This window comes from Neophocaena asiaeorientalis, unplaced genomic scaffold (assembly GCF_003031525.2).
Source record: "Neophocaena asiaeorientalis asiaeorientalis breed wild unplaced genomic scaffold, Neophocaena_asiaeorientalis_V1.1 scaffold774, whole genome shotgun sequence".
Classification (NCBI taxonomy): domain Eukaryota; kingdom Metazoa; phylum Chordata; class Mammalia; order Artiodactyla; family Phocoenidae; genus Neophocaena; species Neophocaena asiaeorientalis.
This window is the reverse complement of record NW_020173214.1, coordinates 360,356-381,823: the sequence shown is the minus strand read 5'-3', so window position 1 is coordinate 381,823 and position 21,468 is coordinate 360,356. Positions and strand designations below refer to the sequence as shown.

The window sequence follows — 21,468 nt, the reverse complement described above, 5'->3', positions numbered from 1 at the left end:
ATCCCCAACTGGATTTAGACCTTCACCAATGACTGTGTCACTGAGATGATGGAGCTATGTAGTCACAGCACGTGGCTAGCTTGGTGTTTGGTGTCATCATAGAACAAAAGCTGGTGATTCCCGGAGTTCATGACATGTAGCGGGGTCACCTGTGTATCCTCCAGCTGTGCGCATTGTTTTCTTCTCTCTCGTCTCGTTTCCTGGTGTGCTTGACATGCAAAGCATTTATGAAAAGATGCTCTAAAAATCTGGTCCTAATGGAAATTCTTTGTCCTCCTTTTTCCCAGGAGGGAGACACTCCAAAAAAGGCAGCCTCTGCCACCGTCACTGTCACCAACACTGCTGTTGCCACTGCCACTGTCACTGCTACTGCCATTGTCACCGCCACTGTCACGGCCACTGCCACGGCCACTGCCACTACCACCACCACTACCACTACCATTTCCACCATCACCTCCACCATCACTACTGGCCTCATGGACAGCAGTCACCTGGAGATGACATCCTGGGCGGCCCTGCCCGTTCTTTCCAGCAGCACTACCAATGTCCGGAGACCCAAGCTCACTTTTGATGACTCGTATGTTGTCCCCAGATTCTCTGGAGTGGTGAACGGGGGTGGGGGAAGTATGGCTTTTCGAGCACCGTGCATGTGTCACCCGAAAATAAGGCCTCAGAGGCAGCAGTGCAGCTCCTATAGCCTTGAAAGTAGATTTCTCCCCTCCTCACACACACCTCTATCCCCATCGAGAAACGTCGCTGGCCCATTTTAATTGTGGAGCTCTGTTACTGTTTCCAAAGGCAGGTGCTGAATCCCAGCCTACTTGGTCCTCCTTGCTTACCCGCGTCCTCAGATAGAACTGTGTGCCAGCAAAGAGAATTATAGCGAGGTTCTCTTGGATCTGTTTGGGCAGCTGGAATGGTTGGGGTTGGAGGAGGTGGGTATTTATCCTAATGGGCCATTATGCACTTCCGATTTCATTCACTGGACTATTTCAAGCTCGGTTATTATATGCAGGACAAGCATTCACCGGCCCCGTTCAAGGCATTGTATAGGAATGGATTTATAGCCCCCCCAAATTGTGACTATTCGGTCTTTTAATGAAAAGATGAAGCATTGCTTTCTGAACGTGCTCGTTTTGTTTGTTTAGTGTTCACAACGCTGATTATTACATGCAAGAGGCGAAGAAGCTGAAGCACAAAGCTGATGCCCTGGTAGGTTTCCTTTCTCCCGTTGCCGTCCTCCATCCAGGTATTAGGCTTTGAAGGAAAACAAAGAAGGCACTTGACAGACGAGTCAAACCTTTTCATTGCTGCTGTGACAAAGAGCGATTGGAGCTGGTTAATTCCTTAGCACTGGGATTCCCCAAGGTCTTGGTGCCATGTTGCCGTTTCTCGGTTTTCCCACTCTTCTTCCCCTCGCTCCAACTTCAGAAGCTTAATGGCTTGTATTTTCTTTTTTTTTTTTTTTTTTTTTTTTTTTTTTTTTTTTTTGCGGTACGCGGGCCTCTCACTGCTGTGGCCTCTCCCGTTGCGGAGCACAGGCTCAGCGGCCATGGCTCACGGGCCCAGCCGCTCCGCGGCACGTGGGATCTTCCCGGACCGGGGCACGAACCCGCGTCCCCCGCATGGGCAGGCGGACTCTCAACCACTGCGCCACCAGGGAAGCCCCACTTGTACTGTCTTTCAAGTGATTTTGAAATGACCTTTGAAACTGCGCTGGGGAAGGTGGGAGCTCCCATGGGTTCCAGTAAGCCCGAACTGGGTGTGGGCAGGGAGAGGGCTGCTGAGAGCCAGTTAAGTGGCCTCAGTCATTAGCTCTGGGAAACTCAGGTCTGTAGAAAAATCTCAGCTCCTTGCTGCATTTGATGACATGTTTCCAGAGTGAGGCCCACAGCCAGCCTAGGTCCCCGCACACAGAAGGAGGTTCTGTTCTCTAGATTTCCCCCAACACTTGGCCTCGCTGCCTCCAAGGGCTGTGAGAGCATGGGGAGTCGTCTGATTGACTGAGCCACCTAACAGGGGGTCTCAGTCGTGTGGTACAATCACTTGGGGAGCTTTAAACTAGCCCTGATGCCCAAGCCGCACCCCAGAGAAATGGAATCAGAATTTCCGACACTGGGACCCAGGCATGGGTGTTTAAGCTTCCCCCGGGTGATTCCCAAGTGAAGCCAAGGTTGAGAACCACTGCCCTCAATTCAGGGTCCTCACCTTTGACTAAAGCCCAGCATAATTAGAGGTGTCAGTTCAACTCCGTTGGGTTAAAAAAAAAATCACACCCTCCATCATCACATCGTGTCCAGCCAGGACTTAGCTGCCCTGTGCTGTTTGCCACTGGGAGGGCTGTAACGGAGGACCACGACGGTCTCTGCGCCGTGACTTGCGCGTGGCCACCATCCACTGCCCTCCAAAGGGCCACGGTACATAAGGAGATAATCGGTGTGTCTTTAGTATTAAAATTTCCATGGGGTGTGTGAAAAAAAAAATCTAAAATATCTCCCTCGGTGGGGGGTGCGGGTGGGGGTGGGGAGGAATGATAAGAAAAAAAGAAAAGGTTGAGAAATACTCATTTAGAGGAAGATGTCTTTGCTTGGCTTACGTCTACACCAGAGCTAGACACTCCTTTGGAGTTCAAGCCCCTAATTGGCCCTGTGGCCCATGTAGTCTTCTCTCTGGACTTCAGTTACTCCTTTTGCAAAAAGAGAGATTTGGGCCAGGTGATCTTTAAGGAGCCTTCCAGCTATGGGCTTGCAAATGAAAAGTCAGTTTCAAAAATCAGGATGCAAAGCTTAATTTCCACAGGGGAGAACCAATCAGGGTCAGGTGACCTAAAGAAATTATCTTGTAAGGCAAGAGAAGAAGGAGGTTTTCATAAAATCGCTTTGAATTGGGCTGAAACCGGTATTTTTCCACAACAGCTTTCAGAAAGGAAACCACAGAGTTCCTGCAGTACATAAAAGCTGGAGAACCTTTATTGCAAAGAGAGTCATTTACAGCAAGCGATTCTGCAGGACCTGTAACTCATCATTTTATAGATGTACTTAATCCTTTGCTAGAGACAGCTAGCTACTCTGCCATTTTGAGAGTTGAAACCTTCACAGTTGCATAGAAAATATTTTGATAAAAGGTATACAAGAAAATTAGAATAGCTCAATCTGCATTCTATTGGTTCTTTCACATGAAATTCTGTATTAGTGGAATTCTTCCATCCAGCTATCAAAAATTGAAAATGTTAAATACTGTTAGAAAATACTCACTATAAAAGTGTCATATATAATATTCATTACACATAAAAAAGAAATCAGTATGTCTGAGTCAATTTAATCGTGACCATTAGCAGGGCTAAAACCTTTTGCGATGAAATTTTGCATCGGCAGGCGGACTCCCAACCACTGCGCCACCAGGGAAACCCTGGGGGCTTTTTGACACACTGTGTCAGACCATCATTTACAGTGAAAGTGATGTGATGATCGTCAACAGTCACACTGCGACTTCCCGTTTTTCATGGCGATAGCATCCATTTGTTACTCTTCTCCTGGGGGTGGGGATGATGTGCTCATCTAGAGTTCCAAGCAAAGACTAAACGGGTTAGTTGTCCAGGAGGCTTGTAAAAAGCAGGGTTTCATTGCAAGCTCTGTCTAGAGGACATTATGATGACCAGTCTAGTAAATGTAGTCAAGAGAAACTAGTCGAGGCCGTGATTTGGATCCTGGCCCACCAAAAAGATAACAACAACAGGAATACCACAAAGACATGATACCTTGGCTGCAGTTTTCTCTTCTCAGCCAGCCTCCATGTCATGGCAATAGAACCTGAAATCAGTTACATCCTTGTCTAGACAAATTCCTAATTGCTCCCCTCCATAGGTCAACCTTGGCACTGTTGGGCTGGGCAGTTCTCCACTGTGGGCGCTGTCCTGTGCATTGAGGGATGTTTAGCAGCATCTCCGGCCTCTGTCCACTAGACACCCCTCATCCCTAGTGTTGACAACCGAAAAGGTCTCCAGACATTGCCAAATGTTCCCTGGGGGAGGGGTGTAACGTTGCCCCGGGTTGAACACCACTGCTTTAGATGAAGGAGAGAAGAGGGACCGTCATGTTGGCAAGTCTTCTTCCTGTTTCAGTTTGAGAAATTTGGCAAAGCCGTGAATTATGCCGACGCAGCCCTGTCCTTCACCGAATGTGGCAACGCGATGGAGCGCGACCCTCTGGAAGCCAAGTCTCCGTACACCATGTACTCTGAGACCGTGGAGCTTCTCAGGTTCGTGCCTTTCTGCTGCCTTTTTCCTTAGCTCTTTCCAGTCACAGTTAGAAGCTGCTTGCTGTGTTTGAAAACTATCACTTCCACATAATAATGACTCATCCAAGGCATCTTCTTCTTAGCAGTCATCATAATTCGTTCTTGCCATTTTATTCATGTCATGGGAAATTTATAACTGATGGACACTGCTTGTATCAATTATTCCCTTCGGAGGTTATAACGTGAGTGTTACAATTTGCAATATTCATAAAATTAAAATGGAAAGGTAGTGGATGCGAGTAAAGTATCATCATTTCACTGTTTGGCGTGGACACTTGTCTTTTCAAAGCGCAGTTCTATAATTCACAAAAAGCGGTGCTATTGGGATTTCTGTTATAAACCATGTTTTCTAAAAATTTCTGCCTCAGTTATTACAAATGGAGGGGCACTGTTCCAACACAAAGGCAGCTTTGGAGGCCACAGCTGTGGAGTAGACGTTCCGTGCATCTGGAATTTGAGGGGCAGTCAAGGTGGTAGCAGGGGGAGGGGAGGGATGGGGTTGATAACAGGGGAGGGTGTATTAGCGGTACAGATTATTGGTTTCATTTGCATTTTGAATGAAATTTTCTGGCCTGTTGCTCTTGGTGCAGTGGAGTTTGTGGGTAATCAAAAAAAGTCTTGTGAGAAGGGGAAAGAGAAGAAGTGATATCCATTCTAGTGCTTTCCAGTAACCTGCAGGTATTTGTACAAGTATTTCCTCTACCTCTGAATAGTGGATGAGCACCCGCATCTGCAGGATGGACTACACCATGGCTTTTGATTGAGTGAGCAGTTCTTCACCTGATAGGTCCTTGTATCCCAGCCACCTCTGGCTTCATTAATCCATAACGCCAGGCCTGCTTTTTATTCTGTTCTTGCGTCTGCAATAAACTGTTACAAACCTGAGGACCCTTGTACCTAAACCTTCAGACAGACATCGGACAGATTTAACATGCACATTTTCCCGGGAAAGCATTTGAAAAGATCAGAAGAATGGGAGCCATTATAAAGAAGAAGAAGAAGAAAAAAAAAACGACGGTTACATAGAATCAGAAGATTTAGTTAAAGCCACCAAAGTAGGGAGATTGTGAGGAAAGTTCCAGCCTTACCTTGACAGGCCAGGCAGCCATCTCTGGCTTTTCGCTGCTCTGAGAAGTATATAAAGTATCTCTCAGACTTACTTTATGCCCTGTGAAAAGCCCCCACCGCCATTTGTAGCTTTCAAGGGGAAATTGATTTCTCAGTGTCTATACGAGGCTGCCTGCAGTTTTCAAAGATGCACAAGATGAAAATCCTGGCAGAAACGATAAGGATTCAAAATGGAGGGGAAACTTTAATGAACAAACCTGCAGAAAAGCCGTGCCTTCTCTTCATCCCCACATGCAAATTAAAACAAGGCACTTTTTCAATTGACAGGAAAATGTAAAAATGTTAATACCCGGTGTTAGCACATACGCAAAATAATGGTGAACTGGGCCTCCTCCATGCTGTTGATGGGAATGGAAATTGATCGTTGTAAATTGAGGGCAATTTGGTATTGTGTAGGAAAACCTATACAAGTGAGCATTCATATCTTTTGAGCCAGTAATTCAACCTCCAGAAATTTGAATTTTCTATACTGAAGAAAAGACTTGTAAGAGGAGAACGAGTTATCTGTACAGTGTTCAGTCTGGCCTATATTATAGCACCCAATTAGAAGCAAACCAAATCATCAACAGGAGAAGGGTAATTAATTACATCGCAGTACACTCAACGGAATGATTTGCAGCCGTTGAAATGCAACAATGATGGATACTGTGTAGCTGCATGAAAATGTTTATAGTATGATGTTAAAGTAAAAGCAAGCCACAGAATTATAGACACATTGCATTTCTAACCACAAAAAGCACGTTTCTGCACGTGGACCAACCTGGAAGGGAAATAAGGTCATATCTGTAATTGGGGGTGAAATTATGGGTGTTTTCACTCTCTCTATATATATTTTTTCTTGTTTTCTTTTAGGAAAACACATGCTCTCTAAATAGAAAAGCGAAGCATCAAATTTCATTTTTGGTAGAAATGCCATGTGAATCGCTGAGTGATATTTATTTCCATTAGAAAACACTCCTTTTTCCTTTATTATTTACAATTCTTTTTTCTTTTTGTCTAAGCACAGTTGTTTTTTTTTTACATGATGTGATAGTTTACTCCCCATAGGAGTACATTTTCAGTGGAACCTGGTGAAAGTCAATGGAGGATTTATAGCCATTCACTTTTAAGTCAGTATTTTGAAACTTTATTTCGAGATAATTGGATATTCACATGCAGTTATAAGAAATGATACAGAAAGTTCCTGTGTACCTCTCCCCCACCCCCCGTTTCCCCCCATCTAGCGTAGCTCTAGTCCAAGATCACAGCCAGGACAGGGACATTGCTACAGTCCACCTGCCTTACTCAGAAGTCATCAGGTCTTTTTTCTCCCAGATTTTACCAGTTCTACCTGCACTACTTTGTATGTCCTCTATATGTGTAGAACTTTACATTTTCTAGTATATGTGTGTGTGTAATTTTTTTTTTTTTTTTTGGAGAGAAATTTCGATTGGGAATAAAATGGGCTAAAGCAACTAAGTCTTCTGGCCCACGTAAGCCATCGGAACTCCACTATCAAGGCACTTCAACAGTGGCTGCAATTAGAGGGTAACTGTAATAGGAACATGGTTTTTAGTAGCGTAATTTTATGTTGAAGAGATCTGTATTAATCTCTCCCTGACGGTATGCTGGCTGCAGAGAGAGCACCCCATTTTTTTCATTCAAGTAACTATGGTTGCTCCGAGCCTTGGGAATCTGCAATAGACATATACTTGTGAAGGCAAGTGGGGCATCACAATGACTTGACATTTCGGTGATCCAGCTGTCAAAGACAGACTTATGACATCATAAGAAGCCTTTTCGCTTAATATGGCAACAACAGGAGGGACCCACATCAAGTGCGCGGGTCCTTTTGCTGGAAAATGTTCACTGGACACAACTGGGGCAGTAACTGGGGAGAGCAGAGCGATAGGGGGCGCCGGTGTTCCGGGGAGGCTGCTGAAAGTGCGGGCTCACCGTCGCCTCCTCGTAATCGAGAGCTAGTCGGGGCTGCCTGCACGTCTTCAACTTCCCTCTGCAGCACTGAACTCTGTTACTTATTCCACCACGAGTGCCTGTGAAATTGCATTAAAGCTCAGACAATGATTTTACGCAATGAATTGATTTTCAAGAGTCTAAAGGCCCAGAATGGAATCTGCTCAGCTCGAAGAAAAAAAAAATGGGAACTACTCAACCTTTGATCTCCCCGGTGTGGAACAGTAACGATTAAAGAGAGTGGAAAGACAAAATATACAAGCACCATAAATTAGGGGCGCTCAGACCTTTACCTGCTGTGAAATGTACCTCCCTTAAAAAACAAAAAAACCACTTCCCAGAGGAATATGTTCCACACCTGAGCCATTAGAAACACACAGCCATTGTAACTGTGTGATGGAGGCCTCCCTACACTCAGGTCAGACATAGCTGTGTTATTATTTACCTCATCTGTCAAAAACTCAACTGAAACCGACACTTGTGTCCACGTCTCATTGAAAGCCAATAATATTGTTTAACTAGAATGTTCTTAGAAACAGTATTTTGCCAGCATTTATACACACGCCAGACCCACAGTAGTTCCACAGCACTGTTCTGGAACGTGGGCTCCGGATGTAGCTGGCTTCTCCAGAGCTAGCTTCCATCCGTCACAGCAGTGCCATTGTGACACTCCTGTGGTCGTCGTTTTGTATATGTTTTGGGGAAAGCACACTTTTGCCCACGTGCCCTTCTCGGTCCTAACACCCAGAGCAAATGTGGGGCTAGCGCATTTAGGTGATGGGAACACCAGTGACTTTGGGACTTTCTGAAGGGTCAGATGGATTCCACTTGAGCTTGTCCTTTCTCTTCAAAGGTATGCAATGAGGCTGAAGAACTTTGCAAGCCCCCTGGCTTCGGATGGGGACAAAAAGCTGGCCGTACTATGGTAAGCCTCCTGGAGGCCACCAGGAAACAGCTGAAATGTTGCAGAAGGATTTGAAAAGTCAACTTAAGCTGCTTACCCCCAGATCATTATTCTTGTTTTCCATTAAACTCTGGAAGGCTAACTGGTGGATTTTTTTCAGTCGCTGACTAAACATTTACTCTCTGAATTTATGCCCTTATCAAGATGGGATTTTAATGCTTACCCCTTCTTTTTTTAAAAAAACGACACAAATTTATTATCTTACAGTTCTGACGGTCAAAAGTCTGACATGTGTTTCACGAGCCTGTAATCAGAGTGTCAGCGAGGCTGCATTCCTTCCAGAGGCCCTAGGGGAGAATCAACTTCCTGGCCTTTTCCAGGTTTTAGAGGCCACCTGCACTCCCTGGCTCGGGGCCCCTTCGTCCATCCTCAAAGTCATCAGTGTAGCTTCTTAAAATAGCTCCCCGACTTTGACATTCGGCCTCCTTCTTCCATCTTCTGTGAACTCCTTTTTTTCTTTTTTTAAACTTTTATTGAAGTGTAGTTGCTTTACGATGTCGTGTTAATTTCCGCTGTGCAGCACAGTGACTCGGTTATACATCTATATATATTCTTTTTCATATTCGTTTCCATTATGCTTCCATCGCAGGATGCTGAGTATAGTTCCCTGTGCTATGCTTACTCCTTTTTAAATTTTTTTTTCTTTTTTCACTTATATTCCTCAATAACCGTAGGAGAGTAACTGCGAAATAGGCATCAGTTTTTAGTTTTATGGGTTTGATTACGCATCGGCGTTAACACGGTCCTTTCCTCAACGCCACAGCTACCGATGCTTGTCCCTTCTCTACCTGCGGATGTTCAAACTGAAGAAGGACCACGCCATGAAGTACTCCAGATCACTGATGGAATATTTTAAGGTAATCCTTATTTGGTATAATTTATAGGCCCCGGGTGATTAAATCACTAATGAGACATGGCAGGCATGTTATTAAATGTCAAGGTTGCTGCTGCCAAAGGCTTAACCTTGCTCATCCTGGCTCCTCCCACCTCTCCTTTGGGGCTCAGCAGAGAGCTTAGGTTTGATTTGATTCCAGAGAGAGAAGGTACAATAGTTCAATCCCCCGCTGATTCTCTGGACTGAACAAATGGCCCCGGGCAGCTTCCCAGCTGCAGTCGGGGGGTGGGGGGCGATGCCTTCCGCCCACCCTGCACGGTGGACCCGCCAGAGGACGCGGCTGGAGCTGTGGCCATGGCTTTGGCCGGTCTCGTGTTACATGAGATGCCAGCCTAGAAATTTCTCGGCAGTGAGAGAAGTCACCGCAGCCACCCTGGGCTCTGCGGGGACAGCCACACCCGCTTTGACCATGGGGAGTCTTGGAGGACAGTGGTTGCACTTGAAGATAGCTGATTGCTTTGGCTGCCAAAATAACAAACAATAAATAAACAAATGCATCGTCTAGGGAGCGGAAGTTTTGGTTTTTTCTTTTTTTTTTTTTTTTTTTTTTTTTTTGCGGTACGCGGGCCTCTCACTGCTGTGGCCTCTCCCGTTGCGGAGCACAGGCTCCGGACGCGCAGGCTCAGCGGCCATGGCTCACGGGCCCTGCCGCTCCGCGGCATGTGGGATCTTCCCGGACCGGGGCACGAACCCATGTCCCCTGCATCAGCAGGCGGACTCTCAACCACTGCGCCACCAGGGAAGCCCTGAAGTTTTTAATCTGCAAGCAAAACGAGATATTTCAACCACGAGATGCAATGCCGAAATGTGGGAATGAGCCCGAATGAAAACTGCAAGCCTGGAGCTAGGCCTGGCCGCTGTGCTGGGTATCACTGGCTTGAGGGTCCTTGGAGCTTCTGTGGCTTCTACCCCCATAACACTGGTCACGTTTTAGAGTTGAGGGGGCTCAAGGCTCCTGTTGGGCAGGTCCTGAAAGGAAAAGGACAATTTTATTGATATTTTTTTGCCAAGTTCATCAGACAACTTGGCTCAGTTGCACCAAGGCAGTTGTTTGAAATGACCTTACCTCAGACGTCAGAACCCGGTGAGAGAGGGTGCACAGCTGTGTGCGGACACCAACTCGGGAAAAGGAGCAGGTCCCCCAGCTATCAGGTGGTGTGGCCGTAATAAAGCCAGTGCTTGTGGAGGTGAACATGGTCAAATGCAACAGCTGCCCACGACCGTATGTCTACAGTGTCAGCCTGGGCTCTGGAAAGGCGTCTTGATGCTGTAGGTCTGGGGTGCCCTAAGAATGGGCATATTTCTAACAAGTTCCCAGGCAGTGCTGATGCTGTGGTCGCGCTTTGAGCCCCAGCCCCAGCATCTGTCCTCTGCAGCTGTCCTGTGTAACTTTCAGGGCACTGCAAGATACCAAACAGACGTTAAGTAACTCACTCCTCTGGCGATGCGTCGAGCTTCTTTGAGGTTCAAAACTGGAGGCTCCCACCTGGTGAGGCCATTATAACGAGTTGTCCACATGGGGCGGTGCTGAGTGTCGGGTTTTCCTGTGCTCCACAGGTGTACCGCCACTACAACAGAGGAGACCCATTCTTTTTTAAAAAATGTATTTGGTTGAAGTCTAGTTGATTTACAGTGTTGTGTTCATTTCTGCTGTACAGCAAAGCGATTCAGTTGTACACATTCTTTTTCATATTCTTTTCCATTGTGGTTTATCCCAGCATATTGAATAGAGTTCCCTGCGCTCTACAGTAGGACCTTGTTGTTTATCCATCCTATACATACTAGTTTGCATCTGCTGACCCCAAACTCCCAACCCACCCCTCCCCCACACCCTCTCCCCCTTGGCAACCACAAATCTGCTCTCTGTGTCTGTGAGTCTGTTTCTGTTTCATAGATGTGTTCATTTGTGTCATATTTTAGACTCCACATGTAAGTGATATCGTATGGTGTTTGTCTTTCTCTTTCTGACTTACTTCACCTAGTATGATCATCTCTGGGTACATCCATGTTGCTGCAAATGGCATTATTTCGTTCTTTTTTATGGCTGAGTAATATTCCATTGTATATATGTACCACATCTTCTTTACCTACTCATCTGTTTATGGACACAGGTTGTTTCCATCTCCAGGCTACTGTAAATAGAGCTGCAATGAACATTTTGGTACATGACTCTTTTTGAATTATGGTTTTCTCAGGGTATATGCCCAGCAGTGGGATTGCTGGATCACGTGGTAATTCTATTTTTAGTTTTTTGAGGAACCTCCATACTGTCTTCCATAGTGGCTGCACCAATTTACATTCCCACCAACAGTGCAGGGGGGTTCCCTTTTCTAGGAGGCCCATTCTTTAAACCAGCCCATCAGAGGGAAAGATTGTTTAGTGATCACTGTAATGCAGCCCTGGAAAAACCATCAGCCATGAGGATATGCATGTGATGATAGCAGATCAAGGTGGTTCACACACACACACACACACACACACACACGAATGCTGCTTGGTCCTGGCGAGTTCCTGGGATTTCAGAAATGACATCCTACCTTGCATCCCGGGGAAAAAGTTTGTAACTGGAGCTAAAGGTGAAAAGCTTGTCTGTACTCTGAAGAGCTTGTTTTGCAGAATAAATTTCAGATGAGGATAATTAAACCACTTCTTGGAGAACTGAGTCTGATTTCACTGGGCCTTTTAGTATATAAGATCTTTCATCAAGTGACTTTCATGGTCCTGATTGGAGCCCACTAATTATTCCAACCAGCTATTTTCATCGAGTGCACATCGTGGTGTGCTGACGTGCACATACATTCCAGCTCTGGTAAGGAAACAGGAGGCATCCCGAAATGCTGCAATCAATATTAATGTACTCGAAATCACACTTCCATCTGTTTCTGAATTAATAAAACACAAGATAGATGTCCTCATTTCCCTCTCTCTTTCTCTCTTTCAGCAAAATGCTTCAAAAGTCGCTCAGATACCATCTCCATGGGTAGGCAATGGAAAGTAAGTATCTTCTGAAAATTATTTTTTCATGAAAATCAGCGATCGAATAGACCCCAGATATTGGGTATTGACAACCCCAGGTGGAAAGGTCAGTTCTGAATCTACAGTAATTTTGGTGCACGCAGAATTCTAGTCAGGTTTCAGCTAATAGCAGGACAGAAAAGTTTAAGATGATGTGATTCCAAATTTCTTTCACTGTTTGATCTTTAAGCCAAATGACGGCCATAAAAGTATCAGTTAATGAGATGGCAAGCACCGTGCCATTTCGGGGAGGCAGGGTAAAGTTACCTCCACTGCAGTGATTTTTCAACGAGTCACTCAGTAATGAAAGACCAATGAAATATTCATTGATATATGGTAAGTGCTTTAATAAAACCAGAGGCATAATAGCGCTGAAAATGTGAAGACCCTTCGTCAGCCAATTATCTGAACCTTCATGATGATTTTTATATTAATACTAAAATACCCTGACCTAAAATGTAAAAGCAGCTACGCTACTGCCGGTCTGAGGCTCAGTGAACTCACCCACTCTGCGGCCGTCCTTAGAGCCCTATCTGCTCGGGGCAGCTCAGCCCTCCAGCAGTAGGGCAGGAGCTGGGAAGCCAGCTGACGTGGGCCAGGAGCTGTCCTTAGCTCCCGGGGTAAACTAAGAGAGCCCCTTCCTCTCTCTACAACGAAAGGGCCGGACCCAGTGACGTCGGAGGCTCATCTGAAGACAGGTTCCTTTTCAGAGGGCGACTTGGAATCCTAGTTCTGTCTCAGCCCTGAACTGCCTACATGCCCACACTTAACTGGCTTGAGCACCCGTTTCTCCTGTGATTCCAATACCTCCCTCACCACCCCAAGCCCACTTCCCACCAGTGGATGTATACCTTCACAAAGAGCTGGGGGGGGGTCCCCATTTTTCATCATTTCAAAATTCTTATGTCTCTGATCAAAACACTTTCTTGAACAGTGAAATAGTCTCCTTTGCCACTTTATAGTTTAAAGCACAGTCCCGAAGCAGTGGGATTGTGAACTCTAAGATCATAAAAACATTCAGAGTGAGGGAACAGATCCATTAAAAAGTACATGTTAACTCAATTACTGTATTGAAAGGAAGTACCGTTCAAACTGTTGAATTAGGTCTCACTCTTACACTGACGGACAAAAGTGAAAGAACGCTTCTCTCTGGAAGCTCAGAAAATAAAAATAACTATTGAAAGGCCCAGAGAAAGCTATTTTCTCTGAGCACGGAGTAAAGCAAGGGCAAATTCAGGTAAGCAGCCATTAAAGGATCATTGGGAAAAAAAAATTTTTTTTAATTCTGCAACGAAAGAACTCAAACACATTGTAAGCTTGTGAAGTCACATGAAAAGCCTCCCGAAATGATTTTTAAAGCAGCTCCTGTCTGAAGAAAGCACACTCCCTTTGGTAGTCCAGAGAGCTTTTGAATGAGGCAACTCAAAACGGTCGCCCAGGGGTTACAGCCCATTCATTCAGCAAACACTTTGGGTACATTTCCCTACAAGAGACCTGGGACGCAGCGGAATTCCAAGGGCTCCCTGCACTCGAGAAGCACGCAGTCCAGTGGAGGGGGATGACAGGTATGAACAAAGTTCTGCAGACACCCAAGAAAAAGAGAGCGCGGGCCTCCATGGGTGGTCAGGGAGGGCTTCTTTGTCTCCCAGCAACACTATAGCCTGCTTCCCCCAGCGAATGATGACAGCTGGCCCCGCACCAGCCCTTTCACGATGCCTTCCAGAAGCAAGCTTCCCTGACCCTGGCCGTGAAGAAGCAGTTGGAAGAAGGAGAAGAAAAATCCGCTTGATATAGAGCAGGGGTCGGCAAACCTTTTCTGCAAAGGGCCAGATAGTACATATTTGGGGCTTTGCCGGCCCAGAGGCAAAACCGAGGGTGTCGTATGTAAAGAGAATATAAGAGAAAACAAGTTTCCACAAACATCTTACTGATGAAATTCAGAATATAACAGCAGTTAAGTACAAGTTTTATAATACGAGTCTGTTCAGGAGAGGAATGGAATTTTGAAAAAATAACATTTTGCGTCACTGGGGTTCAAAGGTAGCATTCTCGCTCATCCAATTGATTGCAAATGTCCATCTTTTCACACCATTCATAGCTCACAGGCCATACAGAAACAGGTGGTGCACCAGCTTTTTTGACCTCCACAGAGAGTCATGGAAACCATGTTATAGAGAGTCTAAAAGGGTGGGGCAGCAGTCTCAGATGTCACCCAGAGAGAATAAAAAGAAAGAAGGCTGGGAAGGCTATGGAAGGAGGAAAGAACGAGGCCATCTGAGGCCCTTGAAGAACTCTTTCAGTAGACAGGTGGCCGTGGGTACCATATTGAAAGCGTTGGAAGAGAAGAGATATCTCCACATGTTTGGGACATTGGCCAGTAAAAAGATGTGAGGAGTTTGGTGGTCACTGGAGGGAACGTTCCCATCAAGCAAAACTTCTCCCCGAGATTAGGGAGGGCTGTGCCTGCGTGAACGTGGCATGAGCTTGGGGACAGTGGTAGAAAGAAGCCAATGCGGACTCAAGGGTGAGGGTCAAGATGAACACCCAAGTCCGGTGAATCCTTTAGCAGAGGGAGTGTAGGACTTTGAGGTAACTTGATGGAATGGAAGGAGAGTGGACTTTGGAGGAAAACAGACCTGCTTTCAAATCCTGGCCCTTCGACCGATTTGCTACGCGACCCTCAAAAAGGAGCTGAATTTCTCTCAGCCCTTTTGCCATCTGTGAAACAGTGGTGGCAGAAACTCACCCACAGAGTTGTCACAAGGCTTAGAGATAATATCGGTGAAGCCCAGAGCACTGTGCTTGGTGTACAGCAACTTTAACAAATACTGGCTACTACCACTGCCATGTTTTGTTGTCGCTGTTACCTTTCTGAGTTGGAAAACATGAGTGATCTCGCCCCTAGAACTCCCACAGCTCTTGGTGTGCACTTCACTTTTGGCACTTAGCCTAGATTGCCAGAATTGAATGGATTTCCCTCCCCATTAGACTGTTTGCTCGTTTCGGTAAGGGGCTGTTCATTCTTTTATTCACCAGACATCTATTGCATATGCCTGCTGTGTATGAGACACTCTGCCAGGCACTTTACAAACATTATCTAACTGGTATTAAGTACATAGTATGTGCACCAGGCACTGTTCTAGATGCTGGGAATGACGCTGGATGAAATAGACAAGGATCTATAGACAAGGACCTCCTCAAGGTCACATTCTTTTGGAAGAGAAAGACAGTACCAGAAGAGTGCGTGTGCTAGATAATAAATGTCATAGAGGAAGGCGAAACAAGGAGGGGGGATAGAAAGGGCTGCTTGGCATGGGGGAGGAAGTTCCTGAATAGGGACATTAGGGAAGGACGATGGGAGGGCGAGCCATGCAGATCCCTGGGGGGAGTGCATTCCACGCGCAGGGCTCGCCACCACCTCCAACGGGGACGTGACTCGTGATTACCAGGAACAGCAGGGGCTGAGTGTGGTTGGGAGGCAGGGGAGCACGGTGGACGCCCAGGGTGCTTATGCTGTGAGTGGTCGGAAGCCTGTGCTGGTGTGTACACACTCATGGCCACGTGCCACGGACGTGTGAAGAAAAGCACCAGATCTGAAGCAGATCCACAGAGGGAGAACTGAACGACGAAGCCCAAGCTGTGGGGAGAGCCAAGCTGGAGTTGGAGGCACACCAAGATGAGCGCGGCAACAGCCCTCTTTCAGCCAGAGGCAGTGTCCTAGGCGGGTTTTGATTTGTGGATTTCACGCATCTGATGCTGTGTGCAGGGTATGCAGCCGTGCTCCGCGCAAGGTCAGCTCACAGAGCCTTGTGTCAGGTCCGTCGTGACCAAAACCGAACGCGTGCCCTCGCTCTCCCCGCCTCCACCGCTGATTATTTAAAAGAAAGTGCCGAGTGGAAGGGAAAGAAAGCCCCTCAATTCCTCTTCAACGTTATAAACTGAAAAGGCCTTTTCAGGATGTAGGAGATAAACGAGGCGATTTGTTTCCCCTTATGACTTCTGGACATGATTGGAAGTCACTGAATCCAGCCTTTTCTTGCAGGCCAGGGAAGGTTCAGCGAGGGGAGGGGTCTCGGGAGCACACGGCAATTGTACGTAAGGCAGGGCCAGGCTAGAGTCCCGGTCCCTGGGATTCCAGAACTTTCCCAGCACCCCACGGTCCCCCTCTCAACATCTGTGACACTGACACCTTTGCAATCTTCTCTAGAGATTACAAATGAGGACGTTTTCCTTTCTGGCCCTAAATTGACATTTACGGGTTAATGACCACCACTGGGTGGGAAAAGACTAGAAAATAGCATTTGCAACCTGCCATGGCAAAAAAATCTAGCATTCACTGCTTTTTTGCTAACACTTCTGTGCCCAGGTCCCCGAGTTTAACCATTCCCCTGACCACACCCCACCTTGAAAGTAAATCTTTCCATCAAGAAGTATCAAACATCTCAGAAATTATAAACAGAGCAGGAAAACCTTCACACCCTCTTCCATCACACAAGCGCGGAGCACTTGCACAGAGGATCCACTTTCCCCCTCATGCCAGAACATACCGGAAGACATACTCTGTTTGCATCCGTTGAGTTGCTCCCAGACCGAGTCAGCCCCGCTTTGGCATTTTGGTACGTGGTGACTGCCGTTCCCCCAAATCCTCTGTGTATGCAGCCTGTCAGGGTGCGCATCTGTTCTAGGAGCAGGGATCGGCTCTGAGAAATACAGCCACCCTGCAAAGGTAGTTGCCAACAGGTGGCTGGCACAGGGGAGGGAGTGTGAGAAGGGCGCCTCCTGATGGGCAGTCATTCGAAGGCTGGCTGAACGAGGACGGGGCGGGGGCCGGGGGGGGGTGTATAGGTCTTGCAGCCACCCAGCCTTCGGGACTGTCCCTGACCCTCCATGCGACGTGCAGCCAGCCGGCGACTTCCTGTTGCTGGCATTAAAGGATTAAACAAAAATCTACCTCCGAACATTGGTACCGCCCAAAGTAGGAACTCCCCGAACTTCTCTTTATAACCCAGTGTGCAGGTGAACTGCCAGCGATTAACAGCCATCCTGTAGCCACGTCTTGACGAATCCTAAAGAGATATTCGTAACCTTACTTGTTCCAGCTTCCTTAGTATTGCTCCTTGGGGGGCTTTTCAGGATTGCACTTTGCTTGTGGTGGCAACTGTATTTGGAGCAAACTGTCACCGTGGTTTCCACAAACCGGTATTGCACATCAAGTCTTTTCTGAGTGCCAGTATCCATTCTGGCAGCAGGTAGAGAAATCATCATAGCTCTGAGCTGATGCTTTCTCTGGAGCATCAGAAGACTTGTTAGATGTATTCAAAGTAAGAGCTACATTTGTGGGTAGAATTAATGCCAGAGGAAGATTCACCCAGCCCTCTGTGTGGTATTTTAAAACAAAGTAGCAATGTGCGTGGAGTCATCAGTGGTTCCCAAAGGCAGTCAGACTTCAGGGTTTAAAGTTAGGAAAGGATAAGGATGGCTCGTTCTACAGCCTGGCCCCGTGGCCCCGTGTGGGTTGGTCTAATGAGGCAGGAACAGGGTGATAATAAGTTCTCTCTACGCTGGGGCCTCTGGAGAAGGCTACTGTGCTGGCAAAAGCTATAGGATGTCCTCTGAGAGGAGTCGGTGGGATGCGAGAGCAAGCTTCATATATGTTCACCATGCTAAAACTCACTGTGGCAAATCACGTCCTCATGAGGTCCCAGTGTGATGGGGGAGGCCTAGAACGCCGCTGTCACTCTTCCCAAGCAACCTAACAAAGCCTGTCTCTTCCCATCCCCCAGAAACACTCCATCCCCAGTGTCTCTCAACAACGTGTCTCCCATCAACGCAATGGGGAACTGTAACAACGGCCCGGTCACCATCCCCCAGCGCATTCACCACATGGCCGCCAGCCACGTCAACATCACTAGCAACGTGTTACGGGGCTACGAACACTGGGACATGGCTGACAAACTGACAAGAGAGAATAAAGGTATGCTGCTCTGCTCGACCCATTGCTCACGGGCCATGGTGGAGTCAACTTGCTTTCAATGGCTTGAGTTTTCCATGGTGGCCTTCTCTTTCTGTCTGATTTCCAGGGCTACATGAGGGAAGAGGGGGTTAGCTCAGGGCTGACGTGGTGACCAGTTTTTGCTGAGAGAGTGAAAAAGGCCTAGGATTGAGTTCTCCTTTAAAGTTTAAAGTAACTTGAACTATGATGTGTTGGCAAACGTCTGTTTCGCGTTTCCACTCAATGGTAAGGATCAATACAGAGAAACAGAGCAAAGGAGAAAAGAAGGATTTGCAAATTAATTGGGATTGAGGCACTTGGCTTTTTTTTTGGAGAGGTGAGGTTGAACCGAGGCCTTTTACCTTCGTTTTAATCGTCAGCTCCAGTGAGTACATGACAATGTGGCTTTGCAGTCAGAAGCCAGGGCCAAGGCTCAGCTAGTGTTTTTCACCCACTGACACCTGGGATGAAAGATCAGAGCCCTGTTCATGGGAACACATGAGGTTGGCTACAAAACAAATGTGAGGAGAACCCTGCTTCACCAGAGGGTGAGTCAGTGGTCCTCAGCCACTCATGCTGCCATCTGTGACCCTAGCTGTCACACAGGTTCGCCCCAAAGCCGCCTATCCTAATGAAGATGGGAAGTTCAAAGAAACCATACTTTTGCCCTGGCCGTTCAGTTGACTTCGGTGATTCTGGCCCAGCAGTCAGCGACCGACAGACCCACTCTAGTCTAAGTGAGGACAGATGTGGGTCTTTCTGAATCAGACTGCAAAGAGGTGACCTGTGGTTTAGAGCAGTAGAAACATCTGGCTAGGTACAGGCAAGAATTAGCATCTCGCAGGCTGGTGGCTCCTGCTGGGACACGGTATGGTATAAGTTGCATGGGGTGGGCTTGGGTCCCAGACAGTGACAGGACTTTCTTGGAATCAGGCTGGGGCTGCAGGCTACCTAGATGCAGAGGGACGTTCCCGTGGGTTACCGGCCCCTCCTCCTGGCTGCATCTCTATCGCGGCATCACTAAGCGGGCGGGGAGACTGTCCCACGGAACTAGGAAGGGTGCAGATTTTGAAGCCTAGCCATTTAAGCTTGAATCCTGTCAGGCGCTGGCTGGGTGACCTCAGGCAAGTTAACTGAAATCTGTGAGCTACTCCCTAGCTTCCATCTCTAGAATGGATATAATAGGATGATGACGAAACTACCCAGAAGGATGGTAGACATGGGTGGAATAAAATAAGATGTGTAAATCACCTAGCATAAAATATCAAGTGCGAGGTAGAAATCCTACAAAGATTTCTTTCTCTTTCCTTACTCCATATGATGACATATCTATATAATCGAAAGAGTCTGTGGCTATCAAAGCATATTCCATAATTTGGGGACTCCGACCCCTTGACCCAGCTCTAAACTTGCACTGACTCCTAGGGCTATTTGCATGTGTTGGTTCTGTGTGTTCATGCAGTCATTTCTATACGCCAGGTTCTGTACTATTTGTTTTATCATTTGTTGTGTCATTTAGCCCCATTTCCTAGCTGTAGAAACCGAGGCTCAGTGAGATGCAGAAATTCACCCATGGTATCACAGCTCATCATATTGGAAGCAGAAATCGAATCGAGAAATGTCTGGTTTCAGAGTGTGAACTTTTATCCTATAGGATGCGCTGCCCATCTAGAGGGCGAGATTAACAACGGGTCCTTGGAGACCTTCAGTGAGCTCCTGTCCTCAGTTATCTGAGTAATGGGCAGTTCTTAACTTGTCCACTTCCCTAGGCTTCTGGAAATCCAAAGACAGCTAACCCAGACAACCAGGCCAATCCAAGGGTTCTAGAATTACTCAGGAAGGCATAAAGCATCTTAAGTCTTGCCTAGCTTGTCGGCCTCCACTCTTCTCTGTCTTATTTTGTATTGGTAACTGGAGAGCTGTTCAATATTTATGGATTTCCTTCATAATTGCATCTATTTTCAAAATCTGTTAAAGTAATTCCTTCTAAATTAACCACAGAACTTTCCAGGAGCAATGTAGCGGCTGGGCTGATGTTGGACTCAGATGGTGCTCATCTTGGCCTTAGCACAGTGTGTCAAGGAGTTGTTCAGTTCCCTGACTAATATTGAATCAAAATGACTCTGTCAGTCTACCAGCAGAAAGATGCTACATCCCGCTGGTGTGGTCCTAGGGCTGTACCAGGGGCCGGGGAGAGGACCTAGTTTGGAATCTTCTGTTTAAGGCCCTGAGTTTCACACACTTTGTCATTTCTGAACTGCTTGAAGTGGGGGTTTCTTCCCACATCTGTCTTGTCTACATAGACATGGGGAAACTGAGGCACTTCCCTTTTGATTGGTACTCTGCCTCCCACTGGAGACCACCACGTACCTGCACCTTTTTCCACCCAATCACGCGATGGAGGTGGCGGAGGTTGGCTGTCCCAGTGGAAGGTCTCCACCCCTGCCCCATGTCTGCCCACCTGTACAGCTGCAGATGGCTCATTGCAGAACATTCTGGTTCCTTACCTTCCCAGCTGCTGACTTGAAACACTTATTAAAATGGTGACCCGGGTACCCAATGAAGAGTGCCACCGCAGGGGCTTCCCTGGTGGCGCAGCGGTTGAGAGTCCGCCTCCGCAGACTTTATACAGAATATCCAGGGGACATCCCACTCACGTTCACTCGACAGCAACTGGGTCCTTTAACATCTCCCTTAATATTGTATTACGGAAGAGAGTATTTTCAATGCCCAAAGTAATTTACTCCCTTATCAGCAGAAATTACTTTTATTGCATAGTACAGGTTAAAAAGTATCACATAATCAAATGAAGCTGATACGCGGAGAAGGAGCCCATATGTTCTACATAACGTGAAGAATCAATGCATTGTTTAGTGAAATACCATCTGCTGGGCAATCGAGCACACATAACCCACGCGTGGAAATTGCTTTCCAAGAAGGCAGGAGAGCATCTCAACCACTTGAAGGTAGTCTCCAGCCTCCTCCCCCGCACCGAGCCAGCACGAGTGATTTCCTCGTGGCAGAGGGAACAGGACACCCAAGAGTTTCCTTCTCACCGAGATCAACGTGGTGCCAGACAGACGTGCAAAGGGGAAGCCTAGCTGCTTTCTAGGCATCATAGAGTTTTTCCCACAGACCTCCCACCCCGCCCCAAAGCAGACAGTCTAAGACTCTGGTCCCACTGCTTAGTAGTAAGGCCTCGGTGCCATTCCTTCCCCGAGTCAG

General features: G+C 47.0%; 1 protein-coding gene across 1 annotated transcript in view; it reads left to right on the top strand.

Annotated features, from left to right (window-relative positions):
* Positions 1 to 21,468, top strand: part of AFF2 (ALF transcription elongation factor 2) — a 65,261-nt gene that overhangs the window by 37,585 nt on the left and 6,208 nt on the right. Inside the window, exons 9-15 of the mRNA XM_024745024.1 lie at positions 288 to 577; positions 1,149 to 1,212; positions 4,121 to 4,257; positions 8,231 to 8,302; positions 9,105 to 9,198; positions 12,178 to 12,230; positions 18,035 to 18,225. Coding sequence (XP_024600792.1) covers positions 288 to 577; positions 1,149 to 1,212; positions 4,121 to 4,257; positions 8,231 to 8,302; positions 9,105 to 9,198; positions 12,178 to 12,230; positions 18,035 to 18,225 — 901 coding nt within the window. The remainder of the gene's footprint in view (positions 1 to 287; positions 578 to 1,148; positions 1,213 to 4,120; positions 4,258 to 8,230; positions 8,303 to 9,104; positions 9,199 to 12,177; positions 12,231 to 18,034; positions 18,226 to 21,468) is intronic.